Source organism: Stenella coeruleoalba (assembly GCF_951394435.1).
Source record: "Stenella coeruleoalba genome assembly, chromosome: 11".
Classification (NCBI taxonomy): domain Eukaryota; kingdom Metazoa; phylum Chordata; class Mammalia; order Artiodactyla; family Delphinidae; genus Stenella; species Stenella coeruleoalba.
The window spans coordinates 7,079,437-7,101,366 of record NC_137157.1 but is presented as its reverse complement, the minus strand read 5'-3'; the positions used below and the strand labels follow the sequence as shown (position 1 = coordinate 7,101,366).

General features: G+C 53.9%; 3 protein-coding genes across 7 annotated transcripts; 2 read left to right on the top strand and 1 right to left on the bottom strand.

Moving 5' to 3' along the window:
- Window positions 1-397: 397 nt before the first annotated feature.
- On the bottom strand, window positions 398-11,223 carry NAGA (alpha-N-acetylgalactosaminidase). Of its 2 annotated transcripts, none has more exons than XM_079937705.1 (10): window positions 10,769-11,223; window positions 10,251-10,342; window positions 9,305-9,440; window positions 8,585-8,756; window positions 7,580-7,757; window positions 7,159-7,253; window positions 6,239-6,400; window positions 4,492-4,689; window positions 3,237-3,380; window positions 398-2,768 (listed from the first exon to the last, which is right to left on the bottom strand). In XM_079937705.1, the coding sequence occupies exons 2-10, from the start codon at window positions 10,264-10,266 to the stop codon at window positions 2,634-2,636; spliced, it is 1,236 nt and encodes a 411-aa protein (XP_079793831.1). In that variant the 5' UTR covers window positions 10,267-10,342; window positions 10,769-11,223; the 3' UTR covers window positions 398-2,633. The 2 variants fall into 2 exon arrangements, with proteins under 2 accessions (XP_079793831.1, XP_079793832.1); XM_079937706.1 differs by having other exon boundaries at window positions 3,237-3,377.
- Window positions 11,224-13,082: 1,859 nt separating this feature from the next.
- PHETA2 (PH domain containing endocytic trafficking adaptor 2) lies at window positions 13,083-18,117 on the top strand. Of its 4 annotated transcripts, none has more exons than XM_079936862.1 (3): window positions 13,083-13,526; window positions 14,934-15,017; window positions 15,825-18,117. In XM_079936862.1, the coding sequence occupies exon 3, from the start codon at window positions 15,830-15,832 to the stop codon at window positions 16,616-16,618; it is 789 nt and encodes a 262-aa protein (XP_079792988.1). In that variant the 5' UTR covers window positions 13,083-13,526; window positions 14,934-15,017; window positions 15,825-15,829; the 3' UTR covers window positions 16,619-18,117. The 4 variants fall into 4 exon arrangements, with proteins under 4 accessions (XP_079792988.1, XP_079792989.1, XP_079792990.1 ...); XM_079936863.1 differs by having other exon boundaries at window positions 13,083-13,705; XM_079936864.1 differs by having other exon boundaries at window positions 13,107-13,176.
- Window positions 18,118-18,484: 367 nt separating this feature from the next.
- On the top strand, window positions 18,485-21,930 carry SMDT1 (single-pass membrane protein with aspartate rich tail 1). Its single transcript, XM_079936866.1, has 3 exons — window positions 18,485-18,778; window positions 20,236-20,376; window positions 21,663-21,930. The coding sequence occupies exons 1-2, from the start codon at window positions 18,593-18,595 to the stop codon at window positions 20,371-20,373; spliced, it is 324 nt and encodes a 107-aa protein (XP_079792992.1). The 5' UTR covers window positions 18,485-18,592; the 3' UTR covers window positions 20,374-20,376; window positions 21,663-21,930.

Genomic DNA, 21,930 nt, shown 5'->3' with positions numbered 1-21,930 from the left:
ATATATGGCAGACTTTTCATTGGTCTTAGAGAGAGCAAACTTTTGGTGGTTCTTACGGGACCATTTTTGTTGACCCTTTGCTTGGACTTTGATTCAAATGAACTATGGAAAAATATTTTTGAGACAACTGGTGGGAGTCCCCACCAGTTGTTGTGGGGACACATGTGTGTCCCCACCATGTGGCCACATGGGTGAGGATTCCAGACTTTCACTGCTGTGGCCTGGGTTCAGTCCCTGGTCTGAGAACTGAGATCCCGCAAGCTGTAGGGTGCAGCCAAACAAACAAACAAAACAAACAAAACAGAAACAAACAAAAACCCAACACACCTGGCAAAAACTGAAAGCAGCCTGGTTATCAGATTAAAACTTTTATTTTGTTGGATAAGAAAATTGTATATTCAAGACCCTATTGCCTGTTAGAGCCACATAGTGGTGGTTAGAGTTTTCTTTGATTTGCTCTCAAATACTCCAGCTTACATGCAAAAGTATGTGAGGGACGAGAGATATGAAATAATGGCACATGTTGATGGTTGTTGGATCTGGGTGATGGGTACATGGAGGTTCACTTACCATTTTAATGTTCAAAAATTTCTATAATAAAATTTTTTTTAAAAAAACAGAAGGGGTACCCTTGGGTCCAGACAAGGCTGCCTTGAACTGGGAAAAATTAATTTAGTCCCATACTGGCCTTGGGCGGAAGGGAGTAAAACAATGTCCTGGAAGATAGAGTGTGCCTTAAGAGAATAAAGGCTAACGTGATAGAACCAGTCAGGTACCCTCAGGATAAAGTTATACAGCAAGTAAAGACATGTAACTATCTCTGTGTCTGGAAGGCAAAGAAACTGACTGGTCAAATCCATGCTGGTCCTTGGCCCCAACTCCCAAGTCTGGTGGTCTCCACCACATCCCACAGGGGTGGAAAAGATTTCTTTCCTGGGGCTAGCAAAAGAAGTGTTTCTGCCCGAAACCATTCTGCTTGGCTTGCCCAGCACTATGACCAAGACCCAAAGCTGGAGCTATGCATAGGGTGACAGACCTCAAAGGGCAGAGGCCTGGGATGAGGTAGGCTTCTGTCCTCCTAAGTGACCCACAGCCTCAAGACACCAACTGGGAAAAGGGAGCTTCCTCTGATGACCCCAGACTCAATCAGGGAAGCTCCAGAAATCTTAAATTACACTATAAAATGTATGTTTGTGAGTTCTTTATAACATACTCCAAATACAATGACCTTAAACCCTGAGGGAGGGAACATGGGAGATCCACCCAGAAGAGTTCCCACAGGGCAGGACCATGCAAAGCCTGAGGCACTGGGTGCTCCCACATTCAAAGCACAAGGAGAACGTACCTAGCCTGGTCTGCTGCCAGCTTTCCAGAGGGGAACAAGAGCCACTAGGGAAGACAGGTGCCCTGAGGCCTTAGCTAAAAAGAGGGCTTGGGAAACAGGAACCAAAGGCAGGCAGTCAGAACCTGCCATTCTTTACTTTAATACCCTTTTCCCTACGAGGAGGGGCAGGATATATATTGTAAGACACAAAGAGCCCCTGGACCTTTCTTTGCACATAGCTGAGGGATCTGAAACTCCTCTGCAGCCAGGTTAGGAGAGGAGAAACTAAGGGAGGAGCTGGGGGCACTGGTGGGCAGAGGACAAGCTACACAAGCCCTGTGGGAGAAAGGCAGAGCTGACTGCCCTCGGCTGCACCCAGCCCAGGAGCGTCAGTGAGCGAAGCCCTGTCAGGAAGGGGGAGAGGAGCTGAAAGAGGCTGAAGACAGTAACGCAACGTTCCTTAGCAGGTCAAGGGCCTTTCACTGTGCAGCAGAGGGGCTGCTGAGTGCGGGTAGTGGCTGGCAGACCCTGTAACGTCTGAATGCGGTGGGGAAGAGGGCCTGGGACCATCACTAGTCCGCCTCACTGTGCCGTTACCACCACCATGATGCTAGGCACAGCAGGGATGACTGGGGCGGGAGGCAAGCCTGGCATGGCCAGAAGTACAGTCTGCAGGTCGCGGTGGAATGAGGAGCCAGAAGAGGCCATACATCTTCCATGCAAGGTGAAATCTGAAACCAGCACCTTGTGTAGTGCCACCCAGAGTCCCCACCTGATCAGCCCCTGGCCCCAGGTCCATATTACAACTACTTGACTAAAGAACAGCTTTATTGGTGACCCGAAGGAACCAAGGTCACTCCCAGGCAGTGTCAGCCTGTAAGGCCTTCTCCGGGCAGGAAAGTTGATCACATAATAATTCATGGGACTTCCCGACAAGAGGTCAGAGCTCCACTCCTAATTTTAAGAAAATTCCAAATCCTGATTTCAGAGTCAGTAAAAAGAAGGTCAGAGGCTAGAATCCTGACAAGTATCGGTGCCTCTGCCTATGGGGGCTGAGGAGGCTGGCCGAGTTTTCAGCAACATCCATGGGGCTGAACAGATGAGGTAGAGGCCAGAGAGGCCACAGGAAGTCTCCCCAAGACAAGTTTCCAAGAGACTTCACACTTGTGCAGGGCGTAGAACCCGGCCCTGAGATTGCACTTTGGGTCTGACGGGTAGAAGACGACCCCACCTACTGGCCCTCAGCACGTGGAACCTCCGTGGCCTGGGCTCAGTGGTGCTGCCACAGCCTGTCACACGTCCCAGCTCCTCACTGCTGGGGCGTCCCCAGCTTCCTGATAGGATACAGGTACCACATCACCACCCCGGAAGGGTTGATGATCAATGTGAAGTTGGTTTTATCCCGGAGGCCACTGATGATGTCACCCGTGTAGACGTTCTGGGCCTGCAGGGGGGAGCACAGCACTATGCCACCCTAAGAATGGCTGCACAGGGACAACCCCCCCCCCCCGCCCCCCACTCCAGGGGATGTAAGAGCCTGCACTTTGGCCTGTGTTGACCCTCCAGTATGCCCTACAGAAGTGGGAGCCCGAGTCCCCATGACTTCCCCTCTGGCAAAGCCAACAGATGCCCAAGTACTGGCAGTGGTGAGGGCCCAGCCCACCAAGAACCTGAGACATGTGCCAGCAAGACTGCAGAGGGGAAACACGCGGCCTCGGGGGCTGACGGGACTCATTTACACAAGGTAGTCGTTTGTGTAGCTTGAAAACACCAGTGCAGAGCACAGCACCAGCCAGAGGACCCAAGGCCCACGGCTTAGGGGACGGTGTGTGAGTGAAGGGGCCCCCGTATGAGTAGGACCCAGCAACACCCTCAGGGAAACCCAAAGCGCTGCAGGTAGCAGGGCACTCACCTCATACACCTGGGAGCTGGTGAAGTTCAGCCGGGCGAGGGAGGTCCGGTAGGGATACGGCATATCTGTCCTGCGGCTGAAGAAGACTATAGCACTGGCCTCACTGGCCAGGGGCCGCATGTACACCTCAATGTGGGATTTCTCCTGGCGCAGAACATGGCTACTGGCTGGGGTCCCTGCTCAGCAGGCCCTGAAGCTCCCTTCCCAACCCGCCCTTGAGCTCTGGGTCTCGCCAGCCCACAGTTCCATGTCAGGCAGAAGCTTGGAGGGGAAACCACAGCCCTCCAGCACACAACTCATCTTAACTCCACCTTCCATCCTTCCTTCCCTGACTCAGCAGACGCTCCCCGACACTTACTCTGTGCCAGGCCCCACGCCAGGACACAGATAAATGCTGCATGAGGTCCCGCCTCAGAGAGCTTACAGGATAACGGGAGAGACAGACATGGACAGCCCCTGGCACTGGACTGGAGGGCACCGTCCAGTTAGAACGATGAGCTCTGCCCTGAGCAGCCAGGAGGGTGAAGCCACAGCCTCCAGAAGGCCCCTGGGCCTGGCTCCACCATCCGCCCCTCTGGCAGGATTAGTTATCGCCTCTGGGCATCACCAGTTCAGCAGCTGCTTTCTATATTGGTGTAGATTTCCTTTTACTAGAGAGGCAAGGATCTGGGCAACGAGCACAAGCTTTGAGGTGACACTATCGGCATCTAGTCCTGTTGTACCACTTACCAATTGTGTGGCCTTGGTAGAAAGTTACTGAGACTCTTCAAGTCTAAGTTTCCTCATTTGTAAAACAGGGAAGGAGCATCGACCTTCTGAGAAAATGTATCTAGAATGTCTAGCACACACTAGGTGCTCAACAACTAGTCTACACTAGTACTAGTAGTAGTTGTACTCCATGGCTCAAACAACTCCTAAACTCTGAAGGCAAGCCCTATTTCTCTGCCAGCCATCACAGACTTGTGCAGAAGTTTTGTAGTTCCAAACCGAGGGGCCACACTGATCCCTTGTGCATGTGTGGTGATGTCTCCCTTCCCCAAATCCCACAAGCTGTCCTGCCCTGGCCCTGCTCTTACCCAGGCAAGTGAGGGACAGTCGAAGCAGCTCCCAGTAGAGACTTCGACTGAATGCAACTAGGAGGGATTGAGTGGATTTCAGAGGCCCAGTCCCGACCCCTGAACCTCTGGCCTGCAGACTTGTTTCCAGGGGAGCCCAGTCTCTCAGCCTCCCTTCCTTGCTCCCACACCCCCAGTACCTTGAGAATCCTGCGTCCTTGGATGCCTAAGGGATCCTGGTTGATTTTGATCATGAGTGGATTCTGCAGAATGTCCATGTTCTGGGCGGAGATGGTACGCAGGTCCGTGGACATGAAGAGGGGGGCCGCCAGCACCGTCCACAGGGCCATCTGGGCCCGGGCTTGCTCGAAGCTGAGGCCAAAGTTCCCAATGAGCAACTGGGGGCAGAAAAGAGGATTGCTAAGCTCTGCCCTCTTCAGGGCGGTGGGCGCGGGGACCAACCCTAAACTTGTAGCAAAAGAAGACAGAGATGGGGGAGGATGGCCAGGTGCGGGCCCTGGTTCTGCAAACACCATTCCCCAGCAGCGTGGCCTTGGGGTGGGTCAAGTCACTTTTCAGAGCCTCAGGTTTTTTCTTCCATCAAGAATATGGGGGTGATAATATGCTCTGACCATGTCACAGGTTGTTCAGAGGATCCAATGGATCCTGTTGCCAAAAGCGTTTATAAACTGGAATATGCAAGTCAAGAAATACAGCCAGGATGGTAGTAAACCAGACCCGGACAGAGTCTCTGCTCCTGCCACTAGCCACCCACCTGCCCTAACGACAGCTGACTACACCAACGGGCACTCCTGTCCTCAGCGCAACCAATACACCAACAGGACACAAACGATTACTGCCAGCTCAACACTCTTGTGTACTTAGTGACACCAATTTAACTAAGCACTGTATATGTGCAAACCATGCCAGACATTTAAAGGGTCATCCTTCTGGGGACTTCCCTGGTGGTCCAGCAGTTAGGACTCCTCGCTCCCACTGCAGGGGGAGCGGGTTTGATCCCTGGTCAGGGAACTAAGATCCCGCATGCCATGTGGCATGGCCAAAAAATAAAATAATTTTTAAAAAAGGACTTGGCCCTGGGCCTGGTGCCTAATAGGTCAATGAAGGTCAGCTCCCCTCCAGCCCCAGGGAGCTGAGTCCTGTTTGCAACATCAGCCATGTGCTGGCCTGAAAAAAAAAATAAAACAAAAAAAAAGGGTCATCCTTTTAACCCTCAAAACAACCCTATATATATAGCAGCTGCTATTATTATTTCCATTTTCCAATTGACAAAGCTGAGTCACAGAGAAAATTAAGTCACGTGCCCAAGGTAAGTGGCAGAGCTGGAGCTGGGACTCTAAAGCAGGTCAATTTCTGTTTCTCCAGGCACCTCTCCATCTGGCCTAGTATTTGTAATTATTATAATCATCACTGACGGTAAATACTCGTTGACTAAAGAGATAGCTATAAAACTGTAAGATAAATTGCAAAGAAATTTAAGTGATCAGGGCTATGAGTGAGGTAGGTATGAGAGGCCAGTTCTGCCTGTGGAGGGTAACAATACAGAGCATTGAGAGAGGGGTCAGAGGCAGACCTGGCAAAGAGTCTAGGGAAGGGTGGCAAGAGAGTGTGGACTATCTGTGATCTTTACCCTATGCAGGAATAAGGTCTCACACAAGAGTCACTACAGATCAAGTTCTCAAGTTTCAAGACACATCAGAACTGCCTGGGAAGACTTAACAATGGGCATTCCCAGGCCCTCTCTGAACATTCTGATCCAAGAGGTGGGGTGGGGCCCTGGGAACAGAACTGTAAGCCCCCAAGGCAAGTCCAGCATGGCTGGTTCAAGGACACGTTTCTGATATGCTGGTCTAGAACCTGGCAGTCAGCGTCCAGGAAGACAGCATAGGGCAGTGGGCCTTGGGCCATCCCCCTCCATGCTGGTACCATGTCTGGGTCGTTCCAGTGCCCAGGGCCTGCCACCGGCTGCAGAATGTCCTGGTGGGTCACAAACCAGTCCAGGATGGAGAGCACGCTGCTCCAGGAGTCCTGGATGTCGTCATAGTTGCGCCAGAGGTTGCAGATGTCCGCCAGCAGAGTGTAGTTCACCTGGATTTGGGGGGAAGGCAGAGTCCAACACCAGAGTCACACTCTGCTGCCTAGAGCCCTGCAAAGGGGCTGGGGAGCCTCAGCAGGAGACATAGAGGGTAGGGAAGGGAGAAGAGAACAGACCTTGAGCGTGTTCAGGATGAGGAAGGCCTCAGAGGGAGTGGCCCTGCTCTGGAGCTGCCCGGCCTCTCCTCCATGCGTGCTAGTGCCAGGAGCCGACCCCTCCCTCTCACGCCAGCTGGGGCCAAGCCCAGGGTATGGACCCAGGCTGGCATACCATAACCTTCCCTACCACACACCCACCCCCGTGTTCTCTCAGTGAGTCCCACCCTCTGCCAGGGTTCTCCCTCGGGTCTGCAAGTCTGATTCCACCCTTTCTAGCACCCTACATGCTGAAGGGTCCCTGGTGAGATGCCCACGAGGCCTTTCAGAGGCCAGGCCCCACCTGCCTGGCCTCACCAGCCTTCTGGATCTCCTAGCCCACTCGGCAAAACCCAGGATTCTGACTGCTTGTTGGGTGCTGTGTCAGCACATAACATATGGTTCCCATGCCTTGGATACCCATCCCTTCAGCCCACCTGACAAGTGTCTCCTCTAAGACCCTGGGCTAGCTCAGGCCCCCTCAGGTACTTATGACCCTTTCCTAGACCTACAAATCAGCATGTGAGCAACTATGATGAGAGGAGCCCTGACTGCATAGAAGGCAAGGAGGCCTGGGTATGAGGGGCATTGCCAGGTGGGTTCACAGAATGGCTTACCTTTGGGGGGAGGCCCCCTTCGTAGGCTGGCCAACTGCAGGAGAAGGCGATGGGGCGGCCTGTGGCGTTCAGGGCAGCAGCCATCTTGGGGTACCCTGGAGAAGTCCAACCCAAACATTTTAGGATGAAGAGACACAAGATGAAATCTGGGGCCTCAGCCCAAACCTCCCACCAAATGGGAGGAAACTACGGTTCAAGGAGGTGCTTCCCTGTACCCAGAGCTGCAAACACTTCCCAGGTAGGGGCATGGTACCAACCCATCTTTAGGGAGCCTGGGAGCCAAGATCCCCCTAGGCCCTGGGTGAGGGGAATTGGGAAATGCTACCCGCTAGGGGCCATACAGACAGATGAGCACTGTGGGGCCTTCCATGGCCACCCCTCCCTGTCTACCTAATGGCCCCCAGCCAGCTGTGGGACCCACCCTCGGCCCGTTCCTCGGGGGTTGAGAAGCAGCCATCCAGCTTCAGCATGTCCACCTTCCACTTCGCGAAGGTTTGAGCATCCTGGACCACCTTGTCTAGCGTGGTGCCTGGGTAACCCATGCAGGTGAAGTTGCCCATGTCCGCGTAGATGCCCAGTTTCAGGCCCAGGGAATGAGCCTGTGGGGGGTTGACAACACACTGGGCTCAGGCAGCACCTCAAGGAGCCACCTCCCAGGCACATCTGACCAGGCCCCATTAAAACCTTCAATGATGGGACTTCCCTGGTGACGCAATGGTTAAGAATCTGCCTGCCAATGCAGGGGACACAGGTTCGAGCCCTGGTCCGGGAAGATCCCACATGCCACGGAGCAATTAAGCCCATGCGCCACAACTACTGAGCCCGCATGCCACAACTACTGAAGCTCATGAGCCTAGAGCCCGTGCTCTGCAACAAGAGAAGCCACCACGATGAGAAGCCTGCGCACCCAACAGAGAGTAGCCCCCGCTCACTACAACTAGAGAAAGCCTGCGCACAGCAATGAAGACCCAATGCAGCCAAAAATAAATTAATTAATTTTAAAGATATAATAAATAAATAAATAAAAACCTTCAATGACTTCCTAAAGCCCAAAGGAAAGGGTCTCAGCTTGCTGGCCTGGCCTCTGCCAACCATGATACTTCCCCTCCCTCCAACACACACACCTTGCATGGGCTGTTTCTGGCCTCTAGGCATTTGCTTCTGCCATTCCCTTGAATGCCATCTCTCCAGTATCAGCTCAAGAATTGCTTCCTCTGGAGAACCTTCCTGAAATCCCAGGCTGAATAAGATGTCCTTCCTTGCTCTCACCCACTACAGTGGGTCAAAACTACCTGTCCATGTATCTATTTCCTCCACCAGACTGTGAGTTCTCAAGCAGGGATTACAGAAATGAGCCCTAAGTAGGATGGGGTGGAAAGAGCGGTCTGGCCCACAGGCCAAGGGGCAGGGCTGGGGTGGGGCTCACGTAGTCAGCCAGGAAGGCCATGCCGTTGGGGAAGCGCTTGGGATCGGGCACCAGGTTGCCTTTGGCATCACGTCCACCAATCCAGCAGTCATCGATGTTAAGGTATTCGTAGCCCAGGTCCCGCCATCCATCCTGTGCCAGCCGGTCAGCCATCTCCATGAAGAGCCGCTCACTGGCGAGGGGTGGGGGACAGGGCTGCTCAGTGGCCCAGCACTGGCCTAACCTTAACCCCACCCCCCGTTCCTCAGAGCTTTTCAAACTTCTTAGATGCTCTGAGTGTGAATCCAGCCTACAAGTACCATGGCCTTGCTGTCAGCCGAGGACTAAGCCAGGTAACAAGTGTGAGGGGTACCAAGGATTATGTCATGAGCCATGAGCAGGGTGGAGCAAGAGGAGTGACGGGGCCCCCAAGCCAAGAAGCAGAACCGGGCCAATGGGAAGCATGCGGGGTCCGGCCTGGCCCTTAACTGTTACCTTCTTTCCATTATCTCAGCGGCTGCGTCCACCACAGGGTCCCTGCCCCACAGGCCTGAGGTCACCACAGAGGCCCCAAGCTGGTCATGAAGCTGAGTGTCAGAGGTCTCAAAAGTCACCTCTGGTTGCTTTCTCTCTGGGATGGGGGGCTCTAACCCTGCCCTCTTTCCTAGCTGACCCCCACTCGCTGCTCCCACTCTGTGAGGGCCCCAGGCAAGCCTGTTGGGTGGTGCCGACCTTACTCACCTGATGCAGTTCTTTGGGTCCTCGTTACAGTCAGTGTTGCAGCGGAAGCGTTCCCAGGCCAGCCAGCCCATGGGTGGCTTCCGCAGGAGCCCGTTCTCCAGAACCAGCACCTGGGCCACCAAGGCCAGCAAGAGCACTGCAGGGGGTTGGAAGGATAACTGTGAGTGGCTCCTATAGCTCCAGCCCTCGCCCCACCCCACCCACGTGCTGCCCAGCCCTGCAGAGGCTGCTGGCCTGCACATTAGGGGAACTAGACTCTCGCGCTTAAGGTGGAATGGGCTCTTCCTGCAACTCCTGGCTCCAGGAGTGCTGTGAGTGGGTGGACGGTGCCTGGGGTGGGGCAACGTGTTTGAGGCCCGGATTCCCACTTTGCTGTTACCACAGCAGTGCTGGAATTATCAAAAACTAACACCCTGAGGTCATATCCCTTCTACACCCTGACCAGCTCCCCCCACTCCATTCACACAGAACTTGACAGTACAGTGTAGCCAGACTCCAGGTCTCCTGAGTCCCATCCAGGGCTCTTTGTTCTCCACAGACACCCAAGAGGCTTCAGAAGGGCTTAAGAGGCCAGCCGGTTGGACCTGCACCCAGCCAGCTCACTTTCCCTCTAGGGCCTCAGTTTCTTTATCTGCAAGATGGAATCACTGTAGTGACTTTACAGGGCTGTTCTTATTACATGTTGATGTTAATAAGATAGGGCCTCTGTGCTTTGGGGTAGAGGGGGTGCGCAAGGAAGAGGCCTCTTTGGAGGGGAACTGATTCCTAGGTGGGGAGCACTTCCTCCTTTCCTGGCCCACTTCCAGGAATGAGAGGAACATGTCTCCCCACATACCCACATCAGGGAAGGAGGCCCAGACGCCACAGGACTGGAACTTCCTCCAGGTAGCTCCCACCCCCAACTGGTCACCTACCCTCCCAAAGCCACCCCCATCCGTGTAGGTACCTGTCTTCAGCAACATCGCTCTGGACTCAGCGTCTCAGGACCTGACCAGATCTGCTCTGCTTTTACCAGCTCTGTATGTTGGGCTCTGGAAGCTAAGAAACGTTAGAAAAGCACTGGCGTCACTGCTGCCTGGCTAGCCCTGCCGCCCTTAACCTTGGGTGTGGATCCCACACTGGGTCCCCAAGCCCTCTCACCGCTCCCCGCCTCTACCCCAGCCATCACTTCCCCGAGCCTGTGTTCTTCCTGAGGAAATAGTAAACAAGGTATCTTGGACGTTAGACCGCACCCCTTCTGCACTGCTGGGAACCCCGAGCGCCCAAGGGCGGCCCTCTGCCAGACTGGGGTCAGCGAGAGGCAGCGACAGGCTCGAGGACGCCCAGGAAGAACGGAAGCGGCGGGCCGGGACCAGGTTCCGTATTCCCTCCAGGTCTGGGTTGCCGCCCCCCGTCCCCAAAGACCGCAGGCCCAGCGGCCCACCACGGGGACCCCAACCAGAGTCGTCCACATTTGACACTCACCCCTTCCAAGCCGCCTGCTTCGGTCTCCGGAACCAGCCACCACCGCAGTCACCTGATGCGCTTCCGGCGTTCCAGAGGGGCGGGGCCTCACTGCGCCTAACCTTCCCCGGAGGACCTAACAGAATCCCCCTAGCAACGTCCTGCCCCGCCCTCTACCGGCCCAGTAAGCCCTCGGAACCTCCCCAAGCCCCACCTCCTTCGAGCTCCGGCTCTGCGCGCCCCCGAGGCAGGCACGAGCCAACGGCGGCTTCACGTGAAGCTAGTCCTTTCACCTCTGCTGGGTTCCCTGAAGGCGAGGATAGTGCCCTGCAGATGATGCTCAATAAAGAGCTGTGGCTTGAATACCTGCTGGGGGCTTTTTTAAGGAAAAATGGGAGAATGCCCTGAAGCAGGGCCCGTAGTAAGCCGCTCAAAAACAGTAGTGGCAGATGAATAGGCACCACGAGGAGGATGGGTGGGAGAAAGCAAACCAGGTGGAGGACACAGTTCCTTCAAAGCCAGGAGACTCTCCTTCCTTACCTGACACTTGGACCACCGATTATTCTTATCCAGGCACTTGGCATATTCCTTCCTCTTTCATTCATCAAATACTTATTGAGCAACCGCTAGGTACCAAGCACTTTATTCATGGTACCTTCACTTGGATGATCACTGGGCATCTCAAACATAACTGGCCCCAGACACCTGCCACTTCCATGTCTCAGGTAATGGCAACTCTCCTTCCAGGTGCTCAGGCCAAAACGCTGGAGTCCTCCTTGCCTCCTCTTTCCCTCACTCCCTACATCCAACCTCTCTGCAAACCTTGCACTCTCTACCTTCAAAACCCATCCTGAATCTGGCCACCTCTCTCTACTCTCCCAGCCCCCATCACATCTTGCCTGTATTACTCCAGCAGCCTCCTCACCGGTCTGCTTCCACCCACATTTATTCTCTCCTTAGCAGCCAGAGAAATCCTTTAAAACAGGGGTCCTCACCCCTCGGGCCGCGGACCGGTATCGGTCTACGGGCTGTTAGGAACCAGGACGCACAGCAGGAGGTGAGCGGCGGTCAAGCATGAGGCTTCATCTGCCGCTCCCCGCTCCCCGTCGCTCGCATCACCGCCTGACCAGCCCCCCACCGCCCCCGCTCCCCACTTCCGTGGATAAATTGTCTTCCACGAAACTGGTCCCTGGTGACAAAAAGGTTGGGGACCGCTGCTTTAAAACATAGCTCAAGACCGTGTTCATTTCAGCCTGGAGTAACAGCCCTCACAGGTTTACAGAGCCCCAGGCCACACATTCTGACCCCACCTCCTGCTGCTCCTCCCTGCCCCCCTCCCCCCCCTTGCAGTTCCTCAAACACAACAGGCCTCTGGGCCGTTGCACTAGCTGTTCCATCTGCCTGGAATACTCTTCCTCCAGATTTTCGCACGACTGGCTCCCTCATTTCCTTCAAGAATTTCCCAAATGTCACCTTCTCAGTGAGCCCTACCTTGACCATTCTTTTGAAAATTGCAACCGCCCTACTGCCCCAACCCCCAGTCTCCTTGCCCCTGCTCTATATTTTCCACAAAATTTATTGCCTTCTAGCACATTTATTATGGGTGCTATTACTTTTTAAAATTTTATTTATTTTATTTTTCGGCTGCCTTGGGTCTTCCTTGCTGTGGGCGAGCTTTCTCTAGTTGTGTCGAGCGGGGGCTACTCTTCATTGTGGTGCACGGGCTTCTCATTTCGGTGGCTTCTCTTGCTGCAGAGCATGGGCTCTAGGCGCGCAGGCGTCAATAGTTGTGGCTCGCGGGCTCAGTAGTGTGGCACACTGGCTTAGTTGCTCTGCGGCATGTGGGATCTTCCCCGACCAGGGCTCAAACCCATGTCCCCTGCATTGGCAGGTGGATTCTTAACCACTGCGCCACCAGGGAAGCCCATGGTTTCTATTATTAACTGAATAAAAGTTAATGGGGGAGACATAATAAACAGGAAATAGAAGCCTGAGCGTAGGGAAGCTTTTCTTATAAGTGGTTAGTGCTATAATGAAAATACAACCCAGGGATGTGACAGAGACCTGCAGGTAGGCTACTTTCTCAAGGCCAGGGAGGGGACATTTGAGCTGAGACCTAAATGATGTGAAGGAGCCCTGAGGAGTTAGAGCCGAGGGGCAGGCTTGAGAAGGAAGCGCATTCTAGGCTGCAGGAACTGCAAGGGCAGAACTCTGACGTGGGGACCAGCAAATTCATGGGGAGGTGTTCTGAGCTCACCGGCTTCCAGGGCTGCTGGGAAACCCTAGCCTCCTGCGTTTGGTTGTGCACTCCTGCAACCTTCACTGCAGGCCTAGCTGTCGACTGACTCCAGGCAGAGTCTGGGCGCTGAAGTGCGTTTCAGGCCGGCGGGAGTGGCGGAAGCAGAAATGGATAATCCCCAGAAGCAGAGGTCCGGGCGACGCCAGGTGCCGGGTTGGGTGGCTGGGAAGCTGGGCCGGGCCTCGCGGGCTGGATAGGAGCCCGCCCAGAGGAGGCGTCTGGGCCGAGGCCGTCCCAGGCTTGGCTCTGCGGGAGAAGTGGGCCGGGCGGGGAGAGGGGGACTGGAGGGGGAAAGGGAAGGTCTCCGAGTTCTCTGGGAGGTGGACTGGGTCCAAGGCCCCCGGACGGCCTGAGGTGGGACTCTGCATTCGAGGCCTCCCGCCACTGACCAGCACTGTGGCTCAGGCGGGTCACGGCCTGTCGGGCCTCAGTTTCCCTCGGGCATGGATCGCGGGACGGCTTCGCGGATCGCGAGGCCTAGTGAGTCGTGGGCGGGGAGGGGCGGGGGCGGTAACTCGAGCCGCCCAAGCAGGGTCTTTCGGCTTCCGTGGCCAAGTTAGCGGCCCGGGCGGAGGCGTGGGGTCCCGAGCCGGAATCGCCCCTGGCCGCGGCCGCAACCCACCCCGCGGGTCGTCCTCCTGGGCTTCGGGGGCGCGGAGGTGAGAGCGGGCCCGGCGGGCTCGGGAGGCGGCGGCCTCCGGGAGGGCGTGGCCCGCGGGGACGTGGCGGGACAGCTCCGTGCGCGATAGGGAAACCGAGGCGGCCGCCGCACCCGGAGTTTGCGGCGCTCGCCGGGGAGTTCCGGTGAGGCGACCCTGTTTCAGGGCGACAGCGGGTTAGGGGCTCCCAGCGGTGGCCACCGGCCAGGGAGTCCCACGCCCCAGCCCGCCGCTCCTCTAACAAAAGAATTCAGAAAAACGCGGTGCACCGGCTTCCCGCCGGGGTTGAAGTCCGGGCCTCGCATCCCTGGAGTGGGGAGGTGGGTGGAAGACGCCTGTCCCCGTGAGGGGGTGTGGAGACAGTTCGGTGGGCTCCGGATCCCCTCTCCGCGCCCCAGAGCTGAGGCCACTCCTCGAGGAAACATCTGTGTTCTCCCCCCACCCCACCCCCGCTTCTCCTCGACCACCATCGGAGAATGGCCCTTCCCCATCTCAGGACCCTGCTTGCTTCTCTCCATAGCCCTTGTCAAGACCGGTCCTTACGTTATTTATTATTTAATTAATTTAAAAATTCACTAATTATTATTTATTTTTGTCTTTTTTTTACAGCCTGTCTCCCCCGCTGAAATGTAGGCTCCAGGAGGGAGGGACTTTGTTTTGTCCACTGTTGTAGTCACAGTTATTTTAACAAATAGTTTCGGAGGGCCTTCCCAAGCCCTGCAAGGGGCTGGATATTGGGGGTTACACTGGGAGACATTCTGGGGCTGGGGACAGCGGTGTAAACACAAAGGAAATCATTGCGGGATGAAAACAGAAGTGAGGGGGTTGCTGGTTGGGTCACCTTAGATCAGAGCACCTTCGTGATCAGTACCACCTTAGACATAGTGATCAGGACAGGCCTCTCAGATTAGCTTACTTGAAGACCACAAATAAACTGTGACAAGTGCTAGAAGGGAAAAGCAAGAAGCCATGAGGGCATTTAACTCTGACCTAGCATTAGAGGGCAGGGCAGTGAGGTCTGAACAGTGATGGTCAGGACAATGGGACTCAGCTCCTTAAACTGCCCGTAAGTTCAGGGCCTGGGTGGTCCCGTGGTGGTTGGGGGGGCGATTATCAGGGTTCAGGGAAGGCTTCCTGGAGGAGGTGGTGGTTTCATTTGGCCCCAAAGCCTGAGTAGGAGTTTTCATCCTTTAGGATGGGTTGACTGGCTTTGAGAATTCTTTTGCAGGTGTCCCAGAAACCACGTGGTCAAAGGGCTGAGCCGTGTGGCCAGACAAGAGAAGCCCCTGCCTTTGCCCAGTGAGCTCTGCTGGTAAGTGGGTCATTGCCAAGACTTGCTCCCAAAGGGTGGGAGTGAATCAGGAGACCAAGCTCCGCTTCTCACTGGCCGTGTGACCATGGGCAGTTCACCTTCACTGTCCTGACCTCAGTTTTCTGAGTCAGGAGGACAGTTGGATGAGATGCCACTTGTGACCTGTGGGGCACCAACGTTCAGTGGTTGAGGTTGATCCTACTCAGCCGTGCCCTGTGTTTGTACTTCGCTCTTATTTACTGAGCTGGTCCCTGTCTGAACCCACAATGATGGAGGAATGAGGCAGGCCTGCCCCACCCCAGCCCTATCTGGCCCCCGAAGGCTACTAAAGGACAGCTGTGCCATTAACAAATGAGAGGCCAGCAGGGGTCCACAGGGCTCACAGAAACCCTGGATGTGTGGCTTCAGGGTTGGAGCTAAGGGGCCCTCAGATTAGGGGATGGTTTAAGCACAATGGTTTTTATGAGTTTGGGGTCCATTTCAGCTCAGCTAATGCCTTTTCCTTTGGGTTTTAAACAGCTCTGTCAAAGCCCTGCCATACCTCCTGGTCTGATACAATCACATTATCCTTTTCTCTGAGTCCTCTGATGTCCAGTTTTTTGCATGATCCTCACAATAGCCCTTTGAGAGAAAAGGCAGGGGAGACTAGCCCATTTCACAGATGAAACACTGAGAGCCTCAGGGCACAGCAAGTGAGAAGAGCCCACAGGCCTGGGGCCCAGGTCTCTCCAGAGCCAGTGCTCTTTTTCCCACAGGGACACAAGGGCTGCCTCCCTCTGATCTGTGTCTGCCTCTCTCACCTCACAGTTCTTATGCGAGCCATGAAGCTGAACGAGAGGAGTGTGGCCCACTACGCCCTGAGCGACTCCCCAGCAGACCACGCAGGCTTCCTGCGCACTTGGGGGGGCGCAGGGACTCCACCCACCCCCAGTGGCACTGGCCGAAGGTGCTGGTTTGTCCTTAAAGGCAACCTGCTGTTCTCCTTTGAGAGTCGAGAGGGCCGGGCCCCACTGAGCCTAGTGGTGCTGGAGGGCTGCACAGTGGAGTTGGCCGAGGCTCCCGTGCCTGAAGAGTTTGCCTTTGCCATCCGCTTCGACGCCCCTGGAGTGCGCCCACACCTGCTCGCGGCAGATGGGCCAGCTGCCCAGGAGGCCTGGGTGAAGGCACTGTCCAGGGCAAGCTTTGGCTACATGCGCCTGGTGGTGCGTGAGCTGGAGAGCCAGTTGCGTGATGCCCGCCACAGCCTGGACCTGCATCGCCACTCATCCTGGAAGGCCATTCCCAGCCGCTGTAAGCCCCAGGCTTCTGACCACTGGTCTCCTGGCCTGGAGAATGGTTACTCCCTCTCCAGAGATTGCAGCCCTATGGCCTTGGTGGAAGAAGGGGGCAGCAGGCCAGCAGGGCGGGGCTTGGCCGAGTGGGAGTTGCAGGGCCCTGCCAGCCTCCTCCTAGGCAGGGGGCAGAGCCCCGTGTCCCCTGAGACTTCCTGCTTCTCTACTCTACATGACTGGTATGGCCAGGAGATTATGGAGCTGAGGCGGGTGTGGCTGCAGAGTGCCCAGGGGAGCCAGCCAGAATGTGAGGAACGGGATAGGCCCTGAGCCTGGGCCCTTCGGGTTCAGCCCTTGTCCTGCTGGTCAGGACACCAGGGCCAGTGCTTTTTCAAGAGTTTAATGTTTACTGGTTTCTGAAGTTGCTGTTGGATGTGAGTTCTCCCCTTCCTATTTTTTAGGCTTGCTCCAGGTTCCAAATCCACCCTCACGCCTAGAGGGGACTGAGGAATCATTAACTTTCAACCCCTTTATTTCCTGAGGGCCAGAGAGGAGAGGTGGCTTGCTCAGCAGCCACAGACCTAGGTCTCCTGACTGCCCCTCTCTTAGCGGATATTAATGAAATGGAGGAAGTGGGGAATATTACATGACCACAGGCCGCTCTGCCTTTCACCTACACACGATTCTACAGACACAATTTCCAACATGGGGAATCTTGTATAAATACCAGAAGTTGGCTGCAGTGTTGGCTTGAGGGACTGATATTGTCAGAAAAAGTGGATTTACTGTGTTATGGGGCTTTCTGGAGCCCGGCTCATCCTGAGTGATGAGAAGATTGGGCATGGGACCCCCACTCTGCAATTTGGACAGGACTCTTTGGAGGGAGAGGGCACTTGGCCAATCAAGAGGGATTTATCCTGCTCCGAAAGCGTTAGGGCCCCATCTTCTTTCCCTGGCTGCCCTGTCAACAGATGGTGCTTGGTCATTGCCCCAGGAGGGCCAGTAGCTTTTATATGTCAGCAGAAATCCTTCCTGTACTGTGTCCTCAGCTGCCAAGTGGGAAGCTGAAGTGGGGAGGCAGTGAGGATCCCTGGGAAAGCCAGTTTCTTACTTTGGTGTTCAGTCCTGGGCCTCTAGGAGCTTGGGCACAGGCTTCCTGGCACGCTGTGATAAACTCTTCTCTCTTGGCTGGACCCCCAGAGAGATGCTCCTCATCCTGAAACCCCCTAGGAACTCGTGCATAGTCTTACTTGGCACCCAGTGTGTGCCTGCCAAGATCCTCTTGTTCCTACTCTCACCAGCATGGTGCCAAGCATTTGCTTTATCGATTGTTCTGAGAGGAAAAGTGGCTGGTTGGACAGAGCCAGAGGCCAGATCAGCCTGATAGCCTAGGGGTGTGGTGGCAGTGGCTGGATGGAAGATGCAGAGCCTGGTCCAGTCATCCCTCTCCTCCGATATACACAATCTCCCCCTTCTTAGCCTCTCTCCCTTATTGGGGCCTTGGGCAGCCTGAGCTAGAGGCTTCGGCTCAGAGCCTCTTAAGTCCACGAGGCTGACATGCCGTCCAGGGTCCTGGACCGGTTCCTAGGAAGCCAGGCCTGTTTCCCAAGAATAGGGGCCACCTCCCCAGCCCTGTATGGGAGCCCCACAGCCCCGATGCGTCTTGTTTTATACACAGACACTACGGGCTTTTTGTTATCTTGCTTATTGTTACAGTGCTTTTTATACGATTAAAACATTATGGTTTTTTTATTACTTATTTTGGCTCAAGTTTACTTTAGCAATCACCTGGACAGTTTGTGTGAAAGCCCCCATTTTTCCCCTTTTCAGATATATTTTCCATTTAGCTATACATAACATATACCTTGGCATGAAATAAAATTCCAAAATCATTCAAGTAGCACAAGTAACAAATTTTATTTTTAAATTGTTTTAAAAAATACAATAGTTTGAAGTTCAATTAAAGTGGTTTCTCATTTCAACAACCCCCTGCTCTGCCACGCCCTGGCGGTCCTGGGTGCGGCAACAATGACAGAAATCTGAAGGCTTCACAAGGACAACTCCAGTCACGTGGCCCCGCCCACCAGGCCCGGAATGAGGGCTGTACCGGGCCCTTGGCGTCATCCTCCTGACGTCACCATGTGGGGCCGCTACAGGAACTAGGCGCATTGCGCAAGTCTGTGAGCTGCACCTCTCGTCTGATCCCTAAAGCCTCGCGAGGCTTCGGGCGGCGTTCTTCCCGAGAGCGGCACGGGGGCTGGGTGGTGGGGTGCAGGTGCCCGGACGAGGGGGGGGAGCTGGGAGATGGCGTCCGGAGCGAGTCGCTGGCTGGCGTTGGCACCCGTCGGATTTGGGGCTTTCCGGAGCGGGCTGAGCCTGGGGAAAGGTGGCGATGTCTCCGCCGGACGGGGCGGCTTAGTTCGGAGTCTGGTACCATCGAGGTCAGTCATCGTTACTCGCAGCGGCGCCATTTTGCCCAAACCGGTGAAAGTGAGTGTCTGCCTGGAGGCGGGGCGAAGGGGCCGAGGACAGTCATTGTGGGGAGTGTGTGCGGGCTCACGCTGATTGATAGGAGCAAAGGCCAGTCGAACGACCGCCTTAGACCGGAAGACGGATCAAGGACAAAGTTTTGCGCTGATGCGCTGCTAATTTTGACAAATGGGAAGAAATGGTCGGGTTAGATCCGGGAGTTGAGCGGGGTGCGTGGAGACAGATGGGGGGCAAGAGCGGAGAAAGACGGCACTTAGCACTAGCTCATCGTGAGGAGTGCGGTGCCCTGGCTCGCCGGAGCCACAAGACTCCGCTTTATGCATCCAGTATAGACAAGTCATGTAACCTCTCCACCATAGAGTTGATGGGATGAAAAACGAATTGTGGAATGATTTTGTAAATAAAGGGTAAGTGGGACAGACCTTATCTTTTTGCGAGTTTTGACCTAGTATTTAATTTCATGTGATTGGGTGTGCAGAGAATTATTACCATCAGTGTTTTTACAAATGAAGAATCTGGGGCCAGACTAGTGAAGCCAGTGTCCAAAGCTAGCAGCTGACTTAGGTTCCGGAACTCAGATTTCCTGCTGGTACAACTGCCACCAGATCCTATTTTTTCCCACCACTGTGTTATCATATGCCCTCAGTACCCTTGGAGTTTTCTCACTAAAATAGGAACAGTCCCTTATGCCAAGTAAGTTTGCTTTTTGACTCCAGCGCTGTGTGAGACTTACAAAACATTCTTTTAAAGCTAGTCTGGCCGACTGCAAGCTCACACAAGGTGAGTTCAGGGCTGTTTCACAGCAGGAAGGACGGTCATGTTGGGGAAGAGCTGCCTTTAAAGAGGCACAACTGAAGCGAAAAACAACTTTTTTTTGAAACTCCGTAGGAAGATATGAGAGGAAATGTTAAAATTTTACTGAAACTCCGCCAGTGCATTTAAATAGCTAGTCTTTTAATATAAAGACATGTTCGATTTTCAAAACATATTTCTAAAATTTAATGTAGTGAAATCAAATTTCTCAGGCATCAGGGAACCAGTTAAAGAACTGTATAGAATATCCCTTCACTGTACATGTTCATTTTTTTGTAATCTGTTTTCATGTATTTAGTAGTTTATTCAAGGAGAGCTGAACTCTATTCCCTAGTCCAGCTCGTAGTACTTTCTCACCTGTTTATGAGTATCTGCAAGTAATTAACAGGTTGTGCCCTAACTTTTAGATGTCCACGAATGCCTTGTACTTTTCTTACAAGTGCACAGTTTGATGGCCATAAAATCACTTTATCTCTTCTTGTGATTTTTTTTCTTGCTCTGAACTTTTCCAAGGACTTTAAAATCAAGTTGCTTATCATGGATCTCAGGTCCACAGGAGGGAATGCTCCTGAGAGGGCCAGGCCTTCTGTGGTCCTACTGGAGTGGGCTCTGGCGCTCACAGCCACCACTTTGACCCTCTGCAGATGTCCTTCGGCCTTCTCCGTGTGTTCTCCATTGTGATCCCCTTTCTCTATGTCGGGACGCTAATTAGCAAGAACTTTGCTGCTCTACTTGAGGAGCATGATATTTTTGTTCCAGAGGATGATGATGATGACGACTAATAGGTAAGACTTGCTTTTGATGCAACTGTGATGCAGTTTGGCCTGGTAGCAGAATCTGAACATTCGAAGCAGAAGCACAGACTTTTAATGCATTGACTCTTGGTGACTAATGTTTTTATGTCACCTTTTCCCTATGCTGGATGAAAGAAACTATCTTATTGACTTACCGATTCACTGGCGTCTCTTCCAACCAGGTTGGATCCCAGCCAGCCTTTTCTATTTGCCCTTTTATGTACACTCAATTTTCTCAACCCACAAATATTCTTGACAATTTAATATGCCTTACACACCCACCACAAACAACTTCATTTCACCAGCTCCACATTGAAATTTAGAAACTGCAGGCCCTCATCAGTGAGCTCTGGTTACCAAGCTCTGCACCAGCACAGCCTGTACACGGGCACTGCCGCCTGGTTCATACACTGCTCACAAACCCTTCCCCTGTGCCAGTTCCATCCAGCTGTCTTGTGCTGACTTCCTGTGCCCTAATGCAGCCCTAATGGCTGCATTACCGTTATAAACAAGGACCCTCCTGACTCTTTAGTCTGGCATTTAAGGCTTGCGATGATCTGGTCACACCTGTTCTTCCAGCCTTACCTTCCATATTCCCAACCACATACCTATCCCCAATATTCACTATCTCTTGAGTTACTCACTCTCTTGCCCACTCCCAGTGGCCCATTATTCCTCCCAATTGAAAGATTATTTCCCACTGCTCTCATTTCTACCAATTCTTCATTATCTTTGATGAAGTCTTTCCTCCATTTGAAAGTGACTGCTCCGTCCCCTAACTGACCAGTACCTCTTGTGACAGTCGGTATTATATGCTTAAGATATACCCTAAACTCTACTTGACCATATTCTTGCTGCAGGGAACATGTCTTTTTTTGTGTGTGTGGTACGCAGGCCTCTCACTGTTGTGGCCTCTCCCATTGCGGAGCACAGGCTCCGGACGCGCAGGCCCAGCGGCCATGGCTCACGGGCCTACCGGCTCCGCGGCATGTGGGATCTTCCCGAACCGGGACACGAACCCGTGTCCCCTGCATCAGCAGGCGGACCCTCAACCACTGCGCCACCAGGGAAGCCCTGGAACATGTCTTTTTATACCTTTAGGCCCCCAGTGCCCAGTCTCTGGTGAATGTTCAGTATATATATGAATGAATAATTGAATGTACTCAAAACTGCCTATCTCCTGCCATGTTTGGTAGAACCACTGTATGGAATTCTTTCAGTATATGGTAAGAGGACGGCTCTGTCACCCAATTGACTGCTGCTTTACTTTCTTCCAGGGCGTGGAGAAGTATAGAAAGGAGAAAGCCCTAACTTAAGAAATGGTGATGCTCGCAGCCTCTCCTCCTTCCCTATCAGCAGATGGGCCCAGGGAAAGCCCTCAGCCTCCCAACCCCAGTGAAGCCTCCTGCATGGTCTGTGACCATAGCTCAGATCCCCAGGCTCCGGGAGGTTCCTGGAGATGTGCTATCCACTGAGCATAATCAAATTGTGAATAAACATAATAAACATCAGCTCTGTATGACTGAGTGATGGCTGAAGTTTCGT

Excerpts from the sequence above, each read along its gene's own strand:
- NAGA (XM_079937705.1), bottom strand. Across the intron at positions 7,758-8,584 it reads TGGCCTTCCTGGCTGACTAC|GCTCATTCCCTGGGCCTGAA; the intron begins GTGAGCCCCACC and ends AACCCCCCACAG. Across the intron at positions 6,401-7,158 it reads AAGGGGGCCTCCCCCCAAAG|GTGAACTACACTCTGCTGGC; the intron begins GTAAGCCATTCT and ends CCCCAAATCCAG.
- SMDT1 (XM_079936866.1), top strand. The coding sequence starts at position 18,593 with ATGGCGTCCGGAGCGAGTCGCTGGCTGGCGTTGGCACCCGTCGGATTT. Across the intron at positions 18,779-20,235 it reads TTTTGCCCAAACCGGTGAAA|ATGTCCTTCGGCCTTCTCCG; the intron begins GTGAGTGTCTGC and ends GACCCTCTGCAG.
- PHETA2 (XM_079936862.1), top strand. The coding sequence starts at position 15,830 with ATGCGAGCCATGAAGCTGAACGAGAGGAGTGTGGCCCACTACGCCCTG.